The following is a 22,961-nucleotide window of genomic DNA, read 5'->3' as shown; positions in this document are numbered from 1 at the left end:
TATACTTAATCCGGAAAGGCCCTATCTTCTTTGCTTTCAGCTTGTTGTAAGTCCCAACTGGAAACCGCTCTTTGCGCAAGTGAAGCATCACCAAATCCCCCTCAGCAAAAATCTTTACACGACGATGCATATCTGCCCGAGCCTTGTAACTAGCATTAGCGTCTTCAAGTCGCTGCTTGACCTCCTTATGCACTTGGATAATCTGATCAGCTAACGCAGCAGCTGTCTTGCTCTTTGGCTTTGGAAGAGTGATAAGATCAACTGTATGGTTTGGAACTTTGGTATATACTACAGCGAACGGAGTCTTACCTGTAGACCTGTTAACCATGCTATTATAGGCAAACTCAGCCTGAGGAAGTGCAATATCCCACTGCTGGGGCTTGTCTCCAGCAATACATCGAATCATCGTTCCCAGAGTTCTGTTCACTACCTCCGTTTGGCCGTCAGTCTGAGGGTGATAAGCGCTGCTAAATTGAAGAGTAGTATCAAAACGCTTCCAAAGAATCTTCCAGAAATGACTTACAAACTTCACATCACGATCAGAGGTGATTGTGCGAGGTATGCCATGTAATTTTACTATTTCCCGGAAAAACAGATTGGCTATATTACTTGCATCAGCAGTCTTCTTGCATGGAACAAAATGTGCCATCTTGGAAAATCTATCAACAACGACGAAAACTGAATCTACTCCTCGTTGGGTCCTTGGTAAGCCAAGAATAAAATCCATAGATAAATCTTCCCATATATTCTTCGGTACGGGCAGAGGAGAGTACAACCCAGTGTTCTGTGTTCTGCCCTTCGCACTTTGACATATCCCACATCGTTCGACAAAGCGACTTATTTCTTTCCGCATATGTGGCCAGAAAAATTTGTCCTCAACCATTTCTATAGTCTTATCCCTGCCAGTGTGTGCTGAGAGACCACACGCATGAGCTTCCCTTATTAATTGCTCTCGTAAAGATGATCGAGGTACACAAAGTCTATTACCTCTAAACAAATACCCTTCATGAATGTTATAGTCGCCACTGTTTTCTTTCTCCAAACAACTCTTCCAGACATCCCCAAAATCCATATCATCAGAATATAACCCTTTCAAGTAATCAAAACCAATTACCTCTGTATGCAGAGTAGTCAGCAAGTAACTTCTACGACTCAAGGCATCTGCAACCTTGTTTTGAAATCCAGCCCTATGCTTAAAAACAAAGGTGAATTTCTGAAGAAAAAGAACCCATCGAGCATGCATTCGACTAAGGGTTTTCTGCGTATTCATAAACTTCAGCGCCTGATGATCACAATGTAAGACAAATTCGTTGTGAATTAGATAATGCTCCCAATGCTGCAATGCTCGGATAATGGCATACAACTCCTGCTCATATGTTGTCCATTTCTGCCTTGCATCATTGAGCTTCTCACTAAAAAACTCCAATGGACGACCCTCTTGAGACAGTACAGCGCCAATCCCTGTCATAGAAGCGTCGGTTTCAACTTCAAAAACCTTACTAAAGTTTGGTAGAGCTAATATAGGAGCTGCTGTGAGCTTTTCTTTGATGAGTTCAAAACTTTTTCGCTGTTCCGTACTCCACTTGAACCTCCCTTGTTTCATACAATCTGTCAAAGGGGCTACAATGGTGCTGAAATGCTTAATGAAACGACGATAGAAGGTGGCAAGACCATGAAAACTCCTCACTTCATGAACTGACTTGGGTTCTGGCCATTCCTTGATAGCCTGTACTTTCCTTTCATCTGCTTTAATTCCTTCAGCACTGACTACAAAACCAAGAAACAAGAGCTGACTAGCTAAAAAGTCACACTTCTTTAAGTTGAGGAACAACTTGTTTTCTCTAAGAGCCTGCAAAATTAATCTCAGGTGACCAAGGTGATCCTCAGTATTCCGGCTATATACTAGGATGTCGTCAAAATAAACAACAGCAAATTTTCCAATAAATGGCTTGAGTACTTCATTCATCAACCGCATAAAAGTAGCAGGTGCATTACTGAGACCGAAGGGCATTACCATCCACTCATAAAGCCCTTCACGAGTCTTGAATGCAGTCTTCCATTCATCTCCCTGCCTAACTCGAATTTGATGGTAACCGCTTCTCAAATCCATCCTTGAAAAGACTTGTGCCCCATCTAACTTGTCTAGCATGTCCTCCAGCCGAGGAATAGGGAAGCGATATTTCACGGTAATCTTGTTTATGGCTCGACTATCCACACACATCCGCCAAGTCCCATCTTTCTTTGGAACTAACAATGCTGGTACAGCACAAGGACTCAAACTAACCCGTATGAGTTGTTTCCGCAGCAACTCATCTACTTGTTCTTGTAAGATTTCATGCTCCTTTGGGCTCATCCTATAATGAGGAAGATTGGGAAGACTAGCACCAGGCAGCAAGTCAATCTGATGTTGGATGTGACGCAAAGGAGGTAGCTGGTTCGGTAGCTCTGCAGGAACAACATCTACAAACTCGGAAAGTAATGTTTGAATCTCTTTAGGAATCAGAGGATTTTCAGCAGCTTGTTCTTGCATCACCAAGACCAAGAGTGTCTTTGACTTCTTCACATCTAGCTGAAATTGGTTTCCTGAAACAGTGACTAGCTTGCTTTCTTTCTTAGGTGGCTCATTCTTAAAATCAAGTGGCAATAAGGCAATTCGTTTTCCTTTCCACTGAAAATAGTAAGTATTGGTCTTCCCTTTGTGAATAACATCCCTGTCATATTGCCATGGCCTTCCCAATAAAACATGGCAAGCATCCATGTCTACTACATCACAATGCAACTCATCTTTGTAGTGTTTTCCAATCGAGAATGTTAGCTTGCAAAACTCATTAACTTTAGATTCAGTCCCCTTCTTAATCCACCCAATTCGATAAGGATTAGGATGAGCTTCTGTTTGTAGCTCCAAGGTCTTCACCAAGGCCCTAGAGACAATGTTCTCTGTGCTTCCACTGTCTATGATAACCTCACACACCCTTTTATTAATTGTGCACCTAGTCCTGAATATGGCATTTCGCTGAGTTGCTAATGGTACCCTAGGAGTCAAGAGCAGGTTCTGAATTATGCAGGTTACATGGTCTCCCACATCTCCAGCTACAAACTCAGTATCTCGTTCACCATCATCATACTCCTCCACAAGATACTCATTCTCTGACCCGCTGTTCTCCTCCACCAGATTAGCTTGATGGGCCCGTTGAGGACAATCATTGGAGCGATGTCCAGGTTGGTTGCAACGGTAGCATCTCCCTGGCATTGGTTTAGCATACGGATTGGGTCGATTTTGGATTGAAGGCAGTCTGTTTGAGGATTTGAATGGGGCAGATGAGGTATCTCCCTGATGTTTTATCTGAGAATTAGAGCCAACTCCTGGATCGGGGGCTCGCTGCTTCTCACCCAAAGATTCAGATTGAAACCTGCGACTGGAAGAACCTTTGTTTCTTGCAAAGTTACTCTCCAATTTCATAGCAAGATTGATAGCTTGAGACAATTTCGAGAGTGGCTGCAGACTCAATTGTTCTCGGTACCTCTCTTGAAGTCCTCCAATAAACCTTGAAACCAGCTGGTTATCTGTCTCCTTCAATTCAAGCCTAGCATTCAACCTGTAAAACTCCTCCACATAATCAGAAATACTCCTCCCCCCTTGTTTGCACGATTGGTACTTTTGGAAAAGTATCTGTTCATGATCATCTGGTAAGAATCGCGACCTCAACAACTGCTTCATCCGAGGCCAAGTTCGAATGGGTTGTTTACCCTCACGTCGGCGTTGATTCAGAAGTTGATCCCACCAGGCAGAAGCACCACCTTTCAATCGATACACAACAAATTTGACCTGCCTTTCCTCAGGAATTTCCAAACAATCAAAAAAATTCTCTACAGCCCGAATCCAATCCAAAAATTCCTCAATATTCAAATGGCCATCAAAGCTAGGAATATCCATTTTCATCCTGTAATTAGAGACTTCATTACCTCGATAATTCCTCTGATTACGATCAAAACGCCGATTTCTCATGCCCCGATCTACTATCTCTTCTTCACTTTCCGAATCGACCACTCTATGATGATCGCGATAAGTTTCATCATCTTCAGAACCATCGTAACCACCATGAGCTATGTGATCTCGATTCTGATGTCGTCGTCGCTGATTCTGAACACCACCCAAATGATTGCGAGCCATATCTCGCTCATCATTATGGTTAGCGCCTGGATCAGTTCCTGATACGTTGCCATCTCGCAGAGCTTGACGGATTTCTTGCACGAAATCCTCAAATCGCGAATCGATCCTCTGCTCAAGATTTGCAATCGCTGCCCAAAGGGCCTGCACACCACGCTCTTCGTCGTTGGTGCGGCGACCATCTCCATCAGTTCCAGCCATCTTGAACCAAGGCAAACCTTGCTCTGATACCAATTGATGAAGATGACCTGTAATTTCTGGACAAATACAACCAGAAGGGGAAGATCACTTCGAATCCAACCCTTAAAACAGAGAAGATGTCACTCAAACTCACAAAAGGAAATGGGGAATAATCTTCATTACATTCTCATTCTTTCCAGCTATATTTATAGCCATTACAATCCTCCCAAATCTGTTATGCAACCAACAAAAATATCCAAAACAGAATAACAACTAACAAATCAGTAACAACTTGAAAGTGCTCAAAACAACAACTAACAAATCAGTAGCAAACTACCCTTAATAACAGCAAATGACTCTAAACTACCCTTAATAACAGCAAATGACTCTTACTCCTACATCAAAATTGAGCCAACAAGCGCAGATTCCAATGGAAATTTTGCAATTGTTTAGGTTTTGACTTGTTTGGGCCTAGAATTATTTTTTATCATTTTTATTATAGTAGGATTAATTTTAGGTTAGTTATTTTTAGTTCTTAGGTCTTTTGATTATTTTAGGAGTCATATATGAGTCTATTAGTTATGTCACTTTTCCCTAACGATTATTTTGAGGGGTCAAAATTTCTCGTAATAGGTTGTTTTTTGTGTCATTTGAAAGGTTATTGAGTATCTTATTCAATGAGCTCAAGATTTTGCGATTCCAATGAGTTTTTAGAGAGTTATGACCAAAGTACTGATATGGTATCAGTTTTACACTGGATTAGCTTCTTAGGGTAAAAAATGTCAATGTTAAGTCATGTCAGAATTAAGGCTTTGAGTCTTATATGAGAGAGCCTATATATATATATTGCTTTGTAATTGGTTTTTATTAGTTAATGGAATTTATTATTTGTACAACTCTCTTTAGATATTCTCTAGATTTTGGATCATGGTTTGATACCATTCTTCTTGTGAGGCCAATGTATTATCTATCTTCTTCTCTTTCGTCATCTTCTCATCTTCTCAATTTATTTTCGTCATCTTCTCATCTTCTCAATTTATTTTTTATTTTAGATTATCCCAAACCTCTATATAACCCCCAACCAAATACCCTAAAACCTTTCCCAAAATCAACAAGCACCTAACTAAGCCCTTCTTGGCCCACAAGAAACCTATTCAAATTCTTTCAAACTGTAGATTTGAAATCTACATCCCAATCTACAACCTTCAAAAAATACTTCATAATCTATATGATCATTAATATGTTTTGACATTTTTATGTGTTTCAATGATATATCAACTGCTACTACTTAAAAAGTTAACTGACAGATTTCTTAGTTTTGAGGTTGGCATTTTGACATAATTATAATCCTTTCGTTCTAGTTAATTGTTTTGTACTCATCTCATTTCAATAAATGGAAAGAAATTTATGGTAGTTTGTATTTATCTAAAAAACTAAAATATTATGGTTGTTTGTCAACATCTCTTTTGATTGCTAGTATCATTTTAGTTCATGTTGTACTTACAACTTAATTTTCCGTTCCTTTAATCTGCAGGTTCCTATAGATTCGTGTATTATAGGAGCTCAACACTCTGCCTTCCTGCAGCAGGTTTAAGGGTTTTACTATTTTTTAATGAAGTCATGTTGAACTTCTGCTGTACTATTTGTCTATTACCATGTCTGCTCTATTAATTTCACTGACAACTTCTGGTGGGTGTTTGACAGGCTTCTTACATAACAGGTGGTGTTTATCTGAAGGCCCAACAACTGGATGGGCTTTTTCAATATCTTTCAGTAAGCTTTTGAAATTTTAAGCTTCTTGTGCTGCAAATTGAGTCAATTTTTTAACTTCATTAATATTATTGGCACTATTTGACTATGTCAAACAAAATGCAAAATCTGTACTGAATTTGAAATATTTGAATTATTTATCTTCAATTTTTCTGTCATAGAAGTCATATAAATTGATTATAGCGTCTTTAGAAGCCATATTCTTTTTTTTTTTTTTTTTGAGCGGCCTCGCCTGAATCCTTTGTCATGAATTTCTGGTTTGGGGCTAGACCTTGGCTGATTCATGCTCTCACAGATTCACACTTCATAACAGATTTATCCATTCTTATCTACTTCAACGTATTCATTGTTTGCTTTTCAGACTGAACTACGTAAGAACTGAGCTAACCAAAGTCATGAATTAGTACCTTTGCTCACATGTCTAGATTATGCAATAAAAAAATGGTTACTTATCCTGATTAATAAAGTGAAGCATTTGATATTTAATAATTTCAATGATTCTGTGATTTTCATCATAATCAGAGATAGCATGTCTGTAGTTAAAATGCTGCTGCTGTTACCTCTCAAGAGTGAAGATAACTCTTAGAAGCCGCTAGGGTATGTGTACACTCAAGTCATTACCTAGTTCATTACGTATCACTCTAGGATGGCCAATTCCCTACCACTCTAATAAACATTCGACACTTGCATGGCATCGGCATCCGAGGTAGACCACGTTGATTCAATTCATATGGAAAAAAGAGTAATATGGTAGTAACCTTAAAAATTTCTTGAAGATAATATCGTAGCATAACAGCTGCAGAAAAGCTAGCATTTGAACCATTTCCAGCTCTATCAGATGCATGCAATGCAAAAGTAGGCAGTCGAAAGGCAGAGGTAGCATAAAACACAGATAAAGACGCACCAAAAGCAAAGGGTCCGGAAGAGAGGTAGCAAAGTCTGTTTGGAAGCCAGTATATCACCTAGACTAATAAGTAATAAAAAAGTGTCTTGTGCTCCCCAACTTCTGCTGTGTGTAAAGAAAATTCGGGAATCGCCAAGCCATGTCCATCTATAGTGTCGCATGGCAAAATAGATTTGAGATCATTTTCTTGCTGTGTTCGGTAAAGTGGGCTGCTTCCCTAAATCAGTTCTTGCTGCTTGTAGGAGTCTTGGTTATATCAGGGCATCCCCTTTAGTGAGGCAAAGCGGATTTTAAGGAGTTTTGTGCCATTTGCTATTTGTTGGGTTATTTTGAAGAGCGAAACAGGCGCATTTTTGAAAGGGAAAGAGCTCCCCATTCAAGACATTGTCCTTTCAATCTTGTCCTGTTTTTTTTTTTTTTTTGGAAAAAGTTTTTAAGGAGGTGTTCAAGGGTTTCCTAGTAAGATGGGACAGAGTTAGTAATTCGGTTGTTGGGTAGTCGGTACTGGTAGAGGCTTTTTAGGGTTTTTTTTAATATAGGAAAATTAGTTAATAGTCCTTGGTGCTAACTTTTCTTTCAATTTAGCCCATTGACTTTTGCGGGTTATCAAAATAGGCCATTTAGTAAATCCCTCTTTTCAAAACAGTTCCTAAACCTCACTAGACATTTCTCATGATTAAAATGTCAAAATTTCCCAAACCATTCAAACTCACCATTTTCGTCTAAAAAAATTGGATTTCTGGCACCTAGATTGAGTTTTATAGGCTCCATTCCGATGAAAAGGATTTGAGAAAGAAGAAGTCATTTTTAAGGGGTTTTTTTTTTTTTTTTTTTCAAGCATTTTGAAGATGTATGTAAAAAACTAGGATTTTTCAATTGTTTTACGTTGTTTTTGGATGAATTGATCAAGGATGGTTCTTATGGTTTGAAATCATCTACACAAGTCATTATGTGAGGTTTTAAGTCGATCTTTCCATGTATTTTAGCTGGAAAAATTCGAAAAAATGAAAATGGGTTGGTTTTACAGCGTCAAGGTCGACAATTTTTTTTTTTGAGTTTTCAATATTTTTATTGTCAAGGTCTACAATAGTTATTGTTGAGTTTGATAATAATTAAAACTGGTGAGTTGTCAACCTTAATGCTGTGAAATTGACCCGTTTTTATTTTTTCAAGTTTGCTCAACTAAAATACATGGAAAGATCGACTTCAAACTTGGCATAACGACTTGTGTAGATGATTTCAAACTAAAAGAATCATCCTTGATTGATTTTCATCCAAAAAGGAAGTAAAACAATTGAAAAAATCCTAGTTTATTACATACATCATCAAAATGCTTGAAAAAACCCTTGAAAATGGCTTCTTCTTCCTTCTCAAATCCTTTTCATCAGAATGAAGTCTCCAAAACTTATTCGGGAAGCCGAAAATCCAAATTTTTTTGGATAACAATGGTGAGCTTGAGTGGTTAGGACAATTTAGACATTTCAATCGTGAGAAATGTGTAGAGTGTAAGAATTTATATTACTGTAAAAAGGGCATATTGGTCTTTTGATCAAATTTAGTATAAATAGGGAGAGATGAGGCCTTTCTTCATAATTTCTTCTCTATTTTTCTTCTTCTCTCATCTTTTTTATTAACCTAGATTTCTACATGGTATTAGAGTGCTAATTTAAGATAGAGATTAAGGGTTCTTCCTTTCTTCAATTTTTTTTCCTGTTGGTTTGTTCACTTGGTTTTGATCTTGGTATGAACAAAATCTTGTGTTCTAGGGTTTATTGGTGTTTTGTTTCAAACCTAGATGTATATCTAAGGTTTGGTTGAAGGTTTGAAGTTTCAACGCGATTAGAGCTAGTTCAAAGTTTAGAGACCGAAACCTAAATTTTTGGGTTTTTGATTTTCTTCCCAACCGCGCGCATCTAGGCATCCCTACCCAAATCGCACCACTCATAGGGGTTATTCCCTATCTCCACTTTTTTTTTTTCGTTTAGTGCTCCAGTAAGTTTTCAAATTTTTTTCGGGTTTCGATTTTGACGAATTGTAGTTTGTTAGTCGAGTTATTTCTTATGGAGTCTACTACTTTTGGTGAGGGTAAACGATCATGGGATGGTACTAGTGCCTGTGTGACAACGGTTAAACTGAATGACACTAATTATCTTCATTAGTCATCCTCCGTGATGATTGCGTTAACCGCAAAGAAGAAATTAAAATATATCACCTCTGATCCTCCAATCACAGATGATGAATCTTATGAAGATTGGGTGAGTGAATATGCTTTGGTTATGATGGGTTTTGGCTAGTATGGAGCTAGTTCTTTAGCTAAGGCTATTTGGGATTTTGTAAAAGAGATGCATTCTAATGAATGAAATGTCTCCAGAATTTATGAGATATGGGAATTTATCTTTACCCTAAAGTAGAAAGGGAAGCGTGTTAGTGAGTATTACAACACTCTTCGGGGACTTTGGGAAGAGTTAAGTATCAACCTCTCACCACCAGTTTAGAAGTAGAAAAAATAGTGTGAAGAATTTTTTATCAACAAAATTTTTGTCTGGATTGGATGCTGAATTTGAACCTATAAAGGGTCAAATATTGGCTAGTGAAACTTTACTTACAATTGCCAATGCCTTTTCTCTAATTGTATGGGCTGCACCTACCTCATTTGTGGCCTTGGGTTCTTCATTCCCAACTGGTAAAGATTCCTTCGCTCTCACCACAAGCAGCCCCCATGGTGGTGGTAGAGGACGTGGTAATCCTAGTGGTTGTGGTGGTGGCTGTCGAGGTCGTGGTAGTTGTAATGGTCGTAGAGGCACTAACAATAATATGAAGTGCACATATTATGGTTTTAGTGGTCATACTGAGGATTTGTGTTGTGTGGTTTGGTAATCGTTCTTATTTTTCTAAATTTAAGTTGGCTTCGCTTGGTGTAATGGGCTCTAGCTCAGTAGATGAATCCAACTGAAGGCAAGAGCTAATGAGTTCTAAACCTCATTACTTGTTAGTACTTTACGAATTTGGGTGCCTACTCGCTTGGATGCCAAATCTCTCAATGCATGCATGTGAAAAATTATGTACTGACATGCTTTTGACTGGGTGGGTCCAATATAGGGCTGGTAATGATCTGATTTTTATCCAACATCCAGTCAGATCCGATCCGAAAAAACAGGATTCAGATCCATATATTTGATTTTTGGATTGGATTCAAATTACATTTAAAAAACTTGATAACTTTTGGATCGGATTCGGATTAGCATCGGTCCGATCCGGTAGAATTCCGATCCAATCATTATTAAAGACTTAAAGAAAAACCCTAGTATCTCTTGTCTCTCTTTCTCTCTCTATATATGTCAAAAGAAATAAAAAAAATAAAACACAACCCATTGTCTTCCACATATGGCTTCTCTCAAAACCTTAAATGCTAAAACCTATCATGTTCCACCTCATCCATGGATGCACCAGACCACCCATTCTATTGTCTCTCTCTATCTCTATGTTAAAGGAAACAAAAAAAAAAAAAACCTAATCCTAAAACCCATTATCTTCCACATCAACTCTCAAAACCCTAGGTGTCAAAATCCATCATCTTCAAGACTTCAACCTCATTCATGGCTGTGTTAGACCACCCATTCTATGGTGGTTAAGCTCTTTAAAGGGGAAACATGTGGATTAGACGAAAAGGGATTGGTGGGCATATTTAACTTGGATGATTTTATCTATTTCTCTGTTTAAACCCATCATGTTCAATCTTGTCTGTGGCTTGGCATCATCACGTTGGATCTCTAGACTCCAGGTACTCTCTCTCTCTGCATTTTCATTGATCTTCTTCCTCCAAAGTCCAAACCCTATTTTCCAAAAATTGATTTTCTTTCCCTTTTTTTTTTTTTTTTTTTTTTTTAAAGAATATCACTTGTGGGATAGGATCTGATCGGATCAGTTTCAGGTTGCATATAATCTTTGATCGGATCGGATTGGATTTGGTTCATGTTTTCATTGATCCGATCGGATTTGGATCATATGCTCAAAATTTCGGATAGGTATTGGTTGAGTACTAATCCGGTACCGAACCGATCCGTAGCCAGCCCTAGTCCCATATCATGATGAGTTCAGGGCCGATTTCCGATGAGGATGATCTCCTCGTCCCATGTATATCATCCTCACAAACATTCAGCCCTATTTTGAAACTTCTAGTAGTGGACTCAAAGTCAATGATGAAATGGATGGTCCAAAAGATTTGAACTTGTTTTCCATGTTTGATAGGGATATAAGTTTCAAAATAGGCTATTTTTATTTAGTTATCTGTTTTAGGGTTTTATTTTTATGTTTTTGGGGATTATTTTCATGGTTTAGTGGCCCATGGTCATAGTATAATACTTAGGGGTAGTTCGATAAATTTAGTTTGTCTTTAATTTAAGTTTAAAAGGGTTGGAAAATTAGGAAAGAGAGAGTTACGAAAATTAAGTAATTTATTTGGTATTTTAGTTTGATTAGAATTCTTAGATTTTTTTTACATATAGATTGTATTAGGATTTTTTTTTTTAACTAGGAGAGTTTATGAATAAAGAATGTTTCTTTCAATGAAATGAGTTCTCCATCATTCTTGGTGTGATTCCAAGAAGCCCTTTGTGTGATTTCAAGGTACTATCTTTTCTAGCATCTTTTCCATTTTATTTATTTATTGTTTTCTTGATTTTTTATTCTTGAATTCTTGAAACCTACAAACCTCAAACCTTAATCTTTTTCATATTTCCTTCTTAACCTTTGATCCTTATACTACAAATTTTAACCCTTTCTTATACTCTATTGAAAAATTCAATACTTGCAAAACTTTTCATTTTTTACCTTTTGAGTTTACCCTATCCTAGCCCAAATCCTTTACCCAATCCCAAACCATATTTTCCTAACCCCCCTTATTTTCATCTTCTTCCATCATCGTCCTGCATCATTTTATGTGAAATCAAATGATTTTTTTCGTTATCTTTTCATTTCATTTATTACATATTTATTGCTTCAAATCAATAGCTTATTTTGTTTACTTATATATATCTGTCATATCTTTGTATAAGTTATCATGACAAGTTGTTTTTTCATCCCTAACTTTTTATATATTTCATTGAACCTTGTATCAAATCTCTTCATTTTCCACCCTCTGCTAGAAATTCTGTCGTTTACTATAATAAAAAGAGTCTTTGTTTTTGTTTGGACTTAAATGTTTTGATGCTAACATGATCTTTCGTAATATGCAGACTGTATTTGCAACTGATTTGCAGTCTCGTAGCTTTTTACAACTTCCTAAACCAGTAGGAGTGGACTTTCGTGCTTCGTAACTGCCTCTTCTCCCAGACATTTGTTCGATCATTTTTATATTGTTATGTTTTGCATCATATGTCTTATTATTTTTATCTTTCTTGCTGCCACCCATCTATACTTTTATAAAACGAGATGCTTGAGGCTTCTCACTATTTTGACTCTTAAAATAATTTTTTTCCATAGAATAAGCTTGGTTAAATTTGCCGTCTTCCTTTGTAAAATTAAATATTAACATTTAATTCCAATATTTGCACATTTTAATCCATTAAGTAAAATTTTAAAATCTTGGACCCCCTCTCCCTTCTCTCACGGCATTAGTATTCCACATAAGGGAGGGAAACTAAATCTTTTTATAAGTTGAAACACACACACACACATAGAGGGTAGCGTTCTTTTGCTAAAGTCCTAACCAAATACCTAGTCAAAGTGTCTTGTCCTATGTGGGTTAAAAGTTTTGAAATGGGCTGATTTTTTGTGAGGATGATCTCTATGGTGATGAGACCATCCTCACAAAAAATCAGCCCATTCTGAAATTTGTAACCCTAGTTTATAAGTTGAAGAATCGTGGAGCGTCAATTTGTAACCATTTTTCATGGGGTTAGAAGTTTCGGAATGGGCTGATTTTTTGTGCGGATGGTCTCCTTGCCACAGAGATCATCCTCCCAAAAAATCAGCTCATTCTGAAACTTTTCGCCCATATATGACAAAACTTTGGCTAAGTGGTAAGACCTTGTGGAGGTTGTTCCCAAGGTCTTAGGTTCAAACCCCTTGAACCCCCTTCTTATACTAATGTTAACTGTTAACCACTAACCCCATCAAGCCAAAAAAAAAAAAAAAAAAAAAAAACAGGAAACTTTGGCAGTGATATATATATATATATATGGGTCAGGTTCGGGAGCCAACACGTTTGTCCTATGCGGCATAAAAGTTTCGGATTGAGCTGATTTTTGGTGAGGATGATCTCTATGGTGAGGAGATCATCCTCACAAAAAATCAGCCGAATCTGAAACTTCTAAGTCCATCAAAAGTGGTACACAAATTTTTGGTAAAAAAACTAAATCACTTTTGATGGACTTAGAAGTTTCAGATTCGGCTGATTTTTGGTGAGGATGATCTCCTCATCATAGAGATCATCTTCACCAAAAATCAGCTCAATCCATAACTTTTAAGCCACATAGGACAAACGGGTTGGCTCCCAAATATATATATCGAAGTTTTTTCCTTGTTCCATATTTATCTCTTGGTATTACTGAGAAAGGCATATCTATTCTAACTGTAATAGTTATAAAAAAAAAATTCTAACTGTAATAGTATGCAAATATTGAAGATATCATATGGAGTATTACTGAAAAACAATGTGTATTGTACATCTCAAAATTGATGTTACTCGTAGTCTACTATTACATCATCAAATGATAGGTAAATGATCAACCATCTATGAGGTATTAATCTTAATAGTTATATGTTATGCCCATATACACTTGAAGGTGCCAACTTAGCTAAGTTGGTAAAGGAGTGTGGAGTGTTGATCCCACAACCTAGGTTCAAATCCTATTGAACCCACTTTCACATTGACTATGAGCCACCTTGCTTGTTTATTGAAAAAAAAAAAAAAAAAAAATAGAAAAGAAAAGAAAATGTAAATCAGGCACTCAATGGGGTGACAAGGGGGGTCGTCGCTTGATTTTGATCGAATTCAGTTCATATTTGTAAGATGAATGTTTTCATTCAATTAGTTAGGTGATCTTTTTCATAATTGCATGCATTCTTCTATAAATCACAATGTGGAAAGACTCATGTTAGCTTGAATTGGTCTGCTATGTGTTTTTGTTAGATAAATATATGTGTGCTATCAAATCAGTGTTATCTTGTACAGTTAAAACCATTGAACCTTTTATCCGTACATGCCTTGTTATTTATTGTATTAACTTCTCTACTGTCATCTTGGTTTGTTTGCAACACTTGAGCATATATTTTTATGTACAATATTTTATGGTCACCTTGTTTTATCTTTATTTTATTTTGCATGTTGGCTGATAAAGAGCATGAAACTTGCAGGTGTTTTTGTCATAAAAAGACTATTGACATGGGGTACATCTGTTCAGTTTGTTTGTCCATTTTCTGCAAGCATCACAAGACATGTTCGACCTGTGGGTGAGTAGTCTTCACCATTGCTAGTTGCAAATCATTTTGAACATTTCTTCCATGGAATGTCTCATAATATAAGTTCAGTAAGTTCAGTGAGTTCAACTTGTTGAAGTCTATATTGTCAATTTAAGTTTTGTTATTTTCTCTCTGTTTGATTATTTTTCTTTTTGCCTTCAAAGCAGCTTTCTTTGTCTCTTTTTGTCTCTTATGATGTGTTACCCTGGTACGACTTGTAATCTATTTCTATTTGCTATGACTGTTGAAGTGGCAGCTGATGAGGCAATTCTTAAGGCCTTGTGCATCTGGCTGTTGGTTTTGTTTGTAGGGTGCTCAATTCTACATGTACTCTTCCCCACTTACCTATGTTTTCTAATCTTTAGGATGTTTTTCTCTATCCATTCTTTTGTTTTTAATAGATAGAATCCTTTTTTTTAAGGTACTGTAGTTAGGGCTGCCAATTGGCAGGCCCTGGCCCAAGCCCGGCTTGTCTAATGGTTGGGCTGGCCTGGGCCAAATAAAAATTTACCCGTCTAAGCATGGTCCAATCTGCAAGTATTAATGCCTAATTACGGTCTGACCTACAATTATCTTTAATATATTATAAATATAACTATACTATTATAATTAAAATTATATAATATAAGTTATTGGGCTAGGTCTCCCAACACAACCAATCCCCAATCTGGCCCTAAACATGAACTGGGCCTCGCCTGGCCCGATTTTAGGAACACAACCCAAACCTAAGTGGTCAGTTAGCTTTGTTGGTAAAGTCTATGGAGGATGATACCATAGACTTGGGTTCAATTTCCACCATCAGCCATCACCGAGTGCTGATCTTATTAAAATATGCTTACAGATTTTAAAAAAAAAAAAAATACAAACCAACTTGAAGGTACAGTGTGGTTTCTTCCACGGAAGCAGTGTGGTTTCTGGTGTATATTGTATGCTTTAGGTAGACAACTGGCGTAAATTAGTCAAGAAATCAGCTCTCGTCTTGACAAAAATTTGATAAACATGTAGGCCTTATGTTGTAACTGAAAGAAGCACAGGATTGAAAGTACTTTCATTGAGAGGATTCAAAATAATCTTTTTGAAGTGGGAAGAAGTAATCTCAGTTGCAGTACCGTGTGCTTTTGAATTTCTAGGAACAAGTTATGGGATTAATAGACATAGGGACTGAGAAGATAAGGCATGGTACTTAAGAATAAGTGTCTACCTTCACAACAATGCGATGAGAGATGTGCTCTGAGGCACTCAAGTTGAAGTACACAGGGAAATCTTGGTACTCACTCCTCAGCAGTCCTGATGGAAAGAAGTCAAAACAGTTTATCATTGTCTGGGTTCCATGAGTTTCAATATCCTTGGCATTAACTTTCACAGTGAATTCCCTCTAATCTGTGACTGAAAAGTTCAGCAGGATTGATGTACCAATTTCAGACACATTGTGGGGAAATCAAGACAGACATCCAAATAGGTTTCTAGTTGTTCTTTGTGGAATTTTAAGGTGGAAAACTATATTTGTCGCAGTAAATAAGCAGTTGTTGGTGGAAGCAAGAGGGAAAGAGTATCTTGTTCCCTGACAAAAACCAAAGCTTCTGGTTCCTATCCAGATTTACCTTTTCTGGTCGAACAAGAGCGAAGAGGGAAGGGTTTTCTTTTCACTGGACACACAAAAAAATTGAGTTATAATGATTCTTTATGAGAGATGCTATTGCCACTCCAACTTTTACTTATTACACCCCAATTAAAATGAAAAACATGTCAATAGCTGAGAAGAAGCAAAAGTTGGGATGCCAATAGGAATTCTCTCTCTCTCTCTCTCTCTCTCTCTCTTGTTTAGATTTCTACTTGTTATATTTGTAATTTTATATGAGCCTAATGATTATGTAGAAGAATCCGGAAATCTGATCAAGAAAATAGGATATTCTTCTTGATTATTCTTGATTACTCTTAAACTTTCTAGAATATTCCTGTAATGTTCTACAATAGGATAATTGGTTTATTATTCTAGAATATTCTTGAAGTTCTAGATTATTCTTGTAATAGGATAGTTGGTCTATAAATACCACTATTGGAGCATTTGTAATGATCATCCAAGAATTCTCAATAAATTCAATTTTTCTACATGGTATCAGAGCACTAGGTTCTGATCTAGGGATTACCTATGGCGGGCCAAAATCCGTGGAAGACGGCTTTAACCGGTGCGATTAGCAAGGACTCAATGGTGTCAGGGGAAAGCACCACAAGTCCGAACCTGAACTCCTCCATCTCATTTAGTGGTTCGGAAGGGTCCACGAATTCGTTCCAATTAAATAACCACCGTCTAAATGGAAAAAACTACACGGAATGGTCGCAAATCGTTCGTTTGATTTTGGAAGGCAAGGGGAAGCTTTGATATCTGACAGGAGAAGTGACAAAACCTGCCGATGTAGATTCGACTCTCAAGACCTGGAAATCAGAAAATTCTTTGATTATTGCGTGGTTGGTGAACTTAATGGAACCCGCAATTGGCAAGCCCTTCATGTTCCTGCCGACGGCCAAAGATGTTTGGGAAGCAATCAGGGATACGTATTCCGATCTAGAAAATTCTTCGCAGATTTTTGGTTTAAAATCCAAACTTTGGCACGCGAAACAGGGTGACCGAGATGTAACCTCCTACTACAACGAGTTGATGACATTGTGGTAGGAGTTAGACCTCTGTTATGATGATGTCTGGGAGTGTGCGAATGATAGTGTCCGGTTCATGAAACGACAGGAGAATGATCGTGTATTTATGTTCTTAGCAGGACTTAACAAAGAATTAGACGAGGTGCGGGGCCGAATTTTAGGGAAAACTCCTCTGCCAACAATTCGTGAGGCCTTCTCAGATGTTCGGAGAGAAGAAGCACGGCAGAGTGTGATGCTTAACAACAAATCGGTTCCTAGTACTACTAACTCGGAAGTAGAAAGTTCTGCCCTTGTAACTCGGGGTTTTCAGGAGGAGGTGAAGAAGGATGGTAAGCGTTCTGAACGGCCGTGGTGCGATCACTGCAAACGTCCGTGGCACACACGGGGAACCTGTTGGAAAATTTATGGCAAGCCTCAAAACTGGAAGAAGAAGTCTGGTGGAGAGGGGAGTGCACTTCAGGCCAGTGTCTCGGATCAAGAGCATCAGTTTTCTTCAAGTTCGTTTCCTTTCACCAAGGAGCAGATAGACCAACTGTACAAGTTTCTCGAGTCTCAGAAAAATCCTTCTTGTTCTTTGGCTCAAAAAGGTAATTACCTGAAAACAGCTCTCATTGGTGTCAACCCTGATCGCACCTGGATCATCGATTCAGGTGCAACCGATCATATGACAGGGTTGTCAAATTTTTTTTCTTCGTATAATCCTTGTGCAGGTAATCAGAAAATTAAGATTGCAGATGGCTCTCTTTCAGCCATTGCAGGAAAAGGTTCTATTATAGTATCTCCATCACTCACTCTTCACGATGTTCTTCACGTTCCCAAACTTTCCTGTAATCTTTTGTCTGTCAGCAAGCTAGCCCGTGATCAAAATTGTCAAACTAATTTTTTCCCAACTCATTGTGTGTTCCAGGATTTGACCTCGGGGAGGATGATTGGCAGTGCTAAACAGAGTGGAGGACTCTACTTCCTTGATGATGGATCTGAATCGAGGCGACAATCTCAACAAATAAGTTCCTGCTTTGAATCTATTTCTGTTTCCAATAATAATATTATGTTATGGCATTTAAGATTAGGTCATCCAAGTTTCAAATATTTAAAACATTTATTTCCTAAGTTGTTTGGCAATAAAGATCCATCTATGTTTCATTGTGAAATATGTGAATTTGCAAAACACCACCGTACATCTTTTCCTTCACAACCATATAAACCATCAAAACCTTTCACTATTATTCACAGTGATGTTTGGGGTCCTAATAAGATAAGTACACCTTCTAGCAAGAGATGGTTCATCACATTTACGGATGATCATACTCGACTCTGCTGGGTGTATTTATTGAAAGAAAAATCAGAGGCCGAACGCGTTTTTAAAAATTTTTACAATATGGTGCAGACTCAATTTCAAACTAACATACAAGTTTTCAGGAGTGATAATGGGAAAGAGTATTTTAACACGACCTTGGAAATTTTTTTCTTGAAAAAGGAATAATTCATCACAGTTCTTGCATCGATACACCCCAACAGAATGGTGTTGCAGAAAGAAAAAAAAACATCTGTTGGAGGTGGCTCGTGCATTACTTTTTGCAACTAAAGTTCCCAAGTATCTATGGGGAGAGGCTGTTTTAACTGCTGCGTACTTAATAAACAGAATGCCCTCCAAAGTTTTACAATTTCGAACTCCTTTCCAAGTTTTCACAAATTATTTTCCAACTACTAGACTTTCTGCTAATCTACCTCTAAAAATATTTGGTTGTACGGTTTTTGTTCATGAACATCGAAAAATTGGAAAACTTGAGCCTAGAGCTATAAAATGTGTCTTCATTGGTTACTCCCCTACTCAGAAAGGCTATAAATGTTTTGACCCGATATCGAAAAAATGTTTTGTCACAATGAATGTTACATTTTTTGAAAAACAATCATATTTTAAGGATATTCATCTTCAGGGGGAGATTTTTAAGGAAGATTCATTTAATTCGGGCAATGTTTTTCTCTCAGATGATGTGTTTCTCTCGCAAGAATCTGAGTCTAGTATTTCTGCACCTACAGTAAATGGCCAAGATTCATTCCTTGAAAATCCTCCTATTATGAGTGATGTTTCCCTGAGTCTAGACCTACATTTGAAAAACAATCTAAAAATCAGAATTTGAACAACAAATTTTGGAAACTGAAAATAAGGAACAACCTACTATAATGTCACAACATGATAATAGATTCAAGGATGGTGACCGAACTTGGAAAGGGATTGTTTACTTGAAGAAGAATCATAAGAAAAGGAAAGACGAATTGACTCTACAGCACAGCCATGATTCTGAACCAAGGACGAATCAACAATCTGAGTCTGTTACAGGTAATTCTCTTTCTCTTTCCAACAATCAGTTTAAGCCTTCTGATTTAGACATTCCTATAGCTCTTCGTAAAGGGGTTAGATCTTATACTAGTCATCCACTGTCTAAATTTGTGTCATACTCGAAATTGTCTTCATCTTTTGCTGCTTTTACCTCTCAATTGTCTAGTGTAGAAATTCCTAATAGTGTACAGAAGGCTCTAAAGGTTCCAAAGTGGAAGGAAGCAGTACTTGAAGAGATGAAAGCTCTTAAGAAGAACAATACTTGGAGTGTTGAGGCATTGCCAGCTGGGAAGACCACTGTGGGTTGTAAATGGGTCTTCACTGTGAAGTACAACTCTGATGGTTCAGTGGAAAGATACAAGGCTAGGTTGGTGGCAAAGGGATTCACCTAGACATATGGCATTGATTATTCTGAGACTTTTGCTCCTGTTGCAAAATTAAACACGGTGAGAGTACTTTTATCTATTGCTGCTAATCTGGACTGGTCCTTGCAACAACTAGATGTGAAGAATGCCTTCCTCAATGGTGACTTGGAGGAAGAAGTGTACATGGATAGTCCGCCGGGCTTTGAGGAGAAGTTTGGCTCAAGAATATGCAAACTAAAAAAGTCCCTGTATGGTCTCAAACAGTCTCCAAGGGCTTGGTTTGAGAAGTTCACACAGTCTGTCAAAAAACAAGGATATTCTCAAGGACAAGCTGATCATACCTTGTTTTTCAAGTTCTCTCATGAAGAAAAGGTTGCTGTGCTAATAGTTTATGTTGATGATATTATTCTCACAGGTGATGATGTTATCGAAATAGAGAGATTGAAGAAAAGCCTTGCTTTAGAATTCGAGATCAAGGATTTGGGAGCGCTAAGATATTTCCTTGGCATGGAAGTTGCTCGTTCAAGGAAAGGAATCGTTGTCTCTCAACGAAAGTATATTCTTGATCTTTTGAAGGAAACCGGGTTAAGTGGTTGCAGACCGGCTGAGACTCCCATGGATCCCAATGTAAAGTTTTGGGAAGAGGGAAGTGTTCCTGTTGATACTGGTAGATACCAGAGATTGGTCGGAAAACTAATCTATTTATCTCATACTCGACCGGATATTGCCTTCTCTGTCAATGTTGTTAGTCAATTTATGCACGCACCGAAGAACACCTCGAGGCGGTCTACCGAATTTTGAGATATTTAAAGTCTACTCCTGGAAAAGGTCTATTTTTCAAAAAGACAAATAAAAAAGTGTTGAGGTATTTACTAATGCAGATTGGGCAGGTTCGGTGAATGACAGGAGATCTACTTCAGGGTATTGCACCTTTGTGTGGGGAAACTTGGTTACCTGGCAAAGCAAGAAGCAAAATGTTGTTGCCAGAAGTAGCGCAGAGGCTGAGTTTAGAGCAATGGCTCAAGGGATCTGTGAGGTATTGTGGATATCCAGAATCCTCGAAGAACTCAAGATGACTGTGGAACTTCCTCTGAAGCTGTACTGCGACAACAAGGCTGCAATAAGTATTGCTCACAATCCTGTCCAGCATGATAGGATGAAGCACATTGAGATTGATCGACATTTCATTAAGGAAAAAATTGAAACTGGAACTGTTTGCTTGCCGTTTGTGCCTTCTAGTCAGCAAACAGCCGACATCTTGACTAAGGGGCTTGCTAGACCTAACTTTGAACATCTGATAAGCAAGTTGGGCATGATTGACATCTATGCACCAACTTGAGGGGGAGTGTAGAAGAATCCGGAAATCTGATCAAGAAAATAGGATATTCTTCTTGATTATTCTTGATTACTCTTAAACTTTCTAGAATATTCCTGTAATGTTCTACAATAGGATAATTGGTTTATTATTCTAGAATATTCTTGAAGTTCTAGATTATTCTTGTAATAGGATAGTTGGTCTATAAATACCACTATTGGAGCATTTGTAATGATCATCCAAGAATTCTCAATAAATTCAATTTTTCTACAGATTCCCAATTGTAAACAATTGTTGAAGGTGTTTGAATGTGTTATAATGCTTTGTAATGTTGAGGTAATAACTTGAACCAAACTTTTGTAATGTTTGAATGGTGTGTTTTAATCTTTAATTAGGGTGTACTAACTTATTTAATAAATTGGGGTGTAATATGTAAACATTGGTGTGCCAATTGCAGCGCTCTTCTTTATTTCATAAATTGTCTGAAATTTTCAATTTGCTTTCTTTTTTACTAGAAACTTCATTTACGTATCTAATGCTTGGTGTTATTTTATCTATCAAAAAAATAACATAAAATAAAAAATGCTAGGTGTTATTGTTATTGTCTTACCCTTGTTGGGCATGATGCAGGTCTGTTTTCGGCCAGGCCCCTCCTGAAGTTGCCTCGACATCAGATAGAAAGAGAAAGACTCCAGAAGCATAGCCTTGCTCTCAGATAACTATTCTTTCACTTATTTCAATCATTTATGGGTTTCCTTCTCTGTGCTATATTGTTCCATCTTCAAAGCTATTTATTGTAAGTTGGTCCTGTTCAATTCTTGAGCACAAGTTCCTATATAGCATTGTAAGCTTTCTTTCCTTTCCTTCTTCCAAATGGTAACTTATTCTATTTGTTTACTTGCAATTTGTGGAGCGTGGAAACATGGCCTCCATCAATAACTAGTTTACAAATTTTGGAATGTGTTAAAAAGATTAAGATTGTGCCCTTCAGAATTTTTTCCCCTTATTTACCTCTATTGGCTTTTCTGACAGCAAGAGATGTGTGATTCTGCAATAGGGAAGCAAGTTTATGGAAGACTATTGCTTCTAGCCACCCACTTAGAACTATAAATTAAATACTACTTGTGTCCTAGTGTGCATCAAAACGCATGCACTCCACTTAAAATCTAAAATCACTCTCAAGACGCATCCCCATACACATCTTTCAAATTGCGCCCCATACTCCCCTTCCATTTTACGTTCTCTCATCAAAATTAGGGTGTCTCTTCATCTTTCTCTATCTTCTTCACTAATATTTTTCTATTATATCTCTCAACTAAATCACACTAACTTCACAACACCCTCATTGATTTCCAATCAAGGCAATACAATGAAGGCAAGTCATTATTATCATTTTTGGTTTAAACTAAAGGCCTTTAGTAATAATTCTACCAAATGTAAATTCAATTTTTTTTAGTGTTATTTGAATGGAGGTAGCTTTTGTAAAGCTAAATTTGTAGGTTTGTGTAGGGTTTTTTTTTTTTAATTATTTATTATTGTGTAGTTGTGTTTTTTTTTTTTTTTAAATATAAATTCTATCTAAGTTAGAAAATATTTGTTGGCTTGTTGCAACCAAAATTTCTTTCAGTTTTTTTTTTCTTTTTCAAAATTATATAAAACTTATTTATTTATTAAATGAAATCATTGACACATTAGCAGCTGGCAATATACTTTCATTGAACTCCTTTAAAAAAAAACTAATAATAATAAATAAATTAAAATCTTGAAAATTGTTCCCGTTTGTGAGTTAAAAGACTGTAAACTTG

The 22,961-nt window shown here is 37.2% G+C and overlaps 1 protein-coding gene across 1 annotated transcript in view; it reads left to right on the top strand.

Moving 5' to 3' along the window:
* The window catches only part of LOC147401716 (basal transcription factor complex subunit-like protein), a 43,604-nt gene extending 21,455 nt beyond the window's left edge, over positions 1-22,149 (top strand). Inside the window, exons 7-11 of the mRNA XM_086443078.1 lie at positions 5,883-5,936; positions 6,053-6,121; positions 12,257-12,333; positions 14,379-14,474; positions 21,787-22,149. Of these exons, the coding sequence (XP_086299204.1) occupies positions 5,883-5,936; positions 6,053-6,121; positions 12,257-12,333; positions 14,379-14,474; positions 21,787-21,859 (369 nt within the window). The 3' untranslated portion in view covers positions 21,860-22,149. The remainder of the gene's footprint in view (positions 1-5,882; positions 5,937-6,052; positions 6,122-12,256; positions 12,334-14,378; positions 14,475-21,786) is intronic.
* Positions 22,150-22,961: the final 812 nt, after the last annotated feature.

Source organism: Akebia trifoliata, chromosome 5 (genome assembly GCF_017979445.1).
Source record: "Akebia trifoliata isolate Shusen 1 chromosome 5, ASM1797944v1, whole genome shotgun sequence".
In the NCBI taxonomy this organism is placed as follows: domain Eukaryota; kingdom Viridiplantae; phylum Streptophyta; class Magnoliopsida; order Ranunculales; family Lardizabalaceae; genus Akebia; species Akebia trifoliata.
The sequence above is the reverse complement of the archived record's forward strand: the minus strand, read 5'-3'. Positions and strand labels throughout refer to the sequence as shown.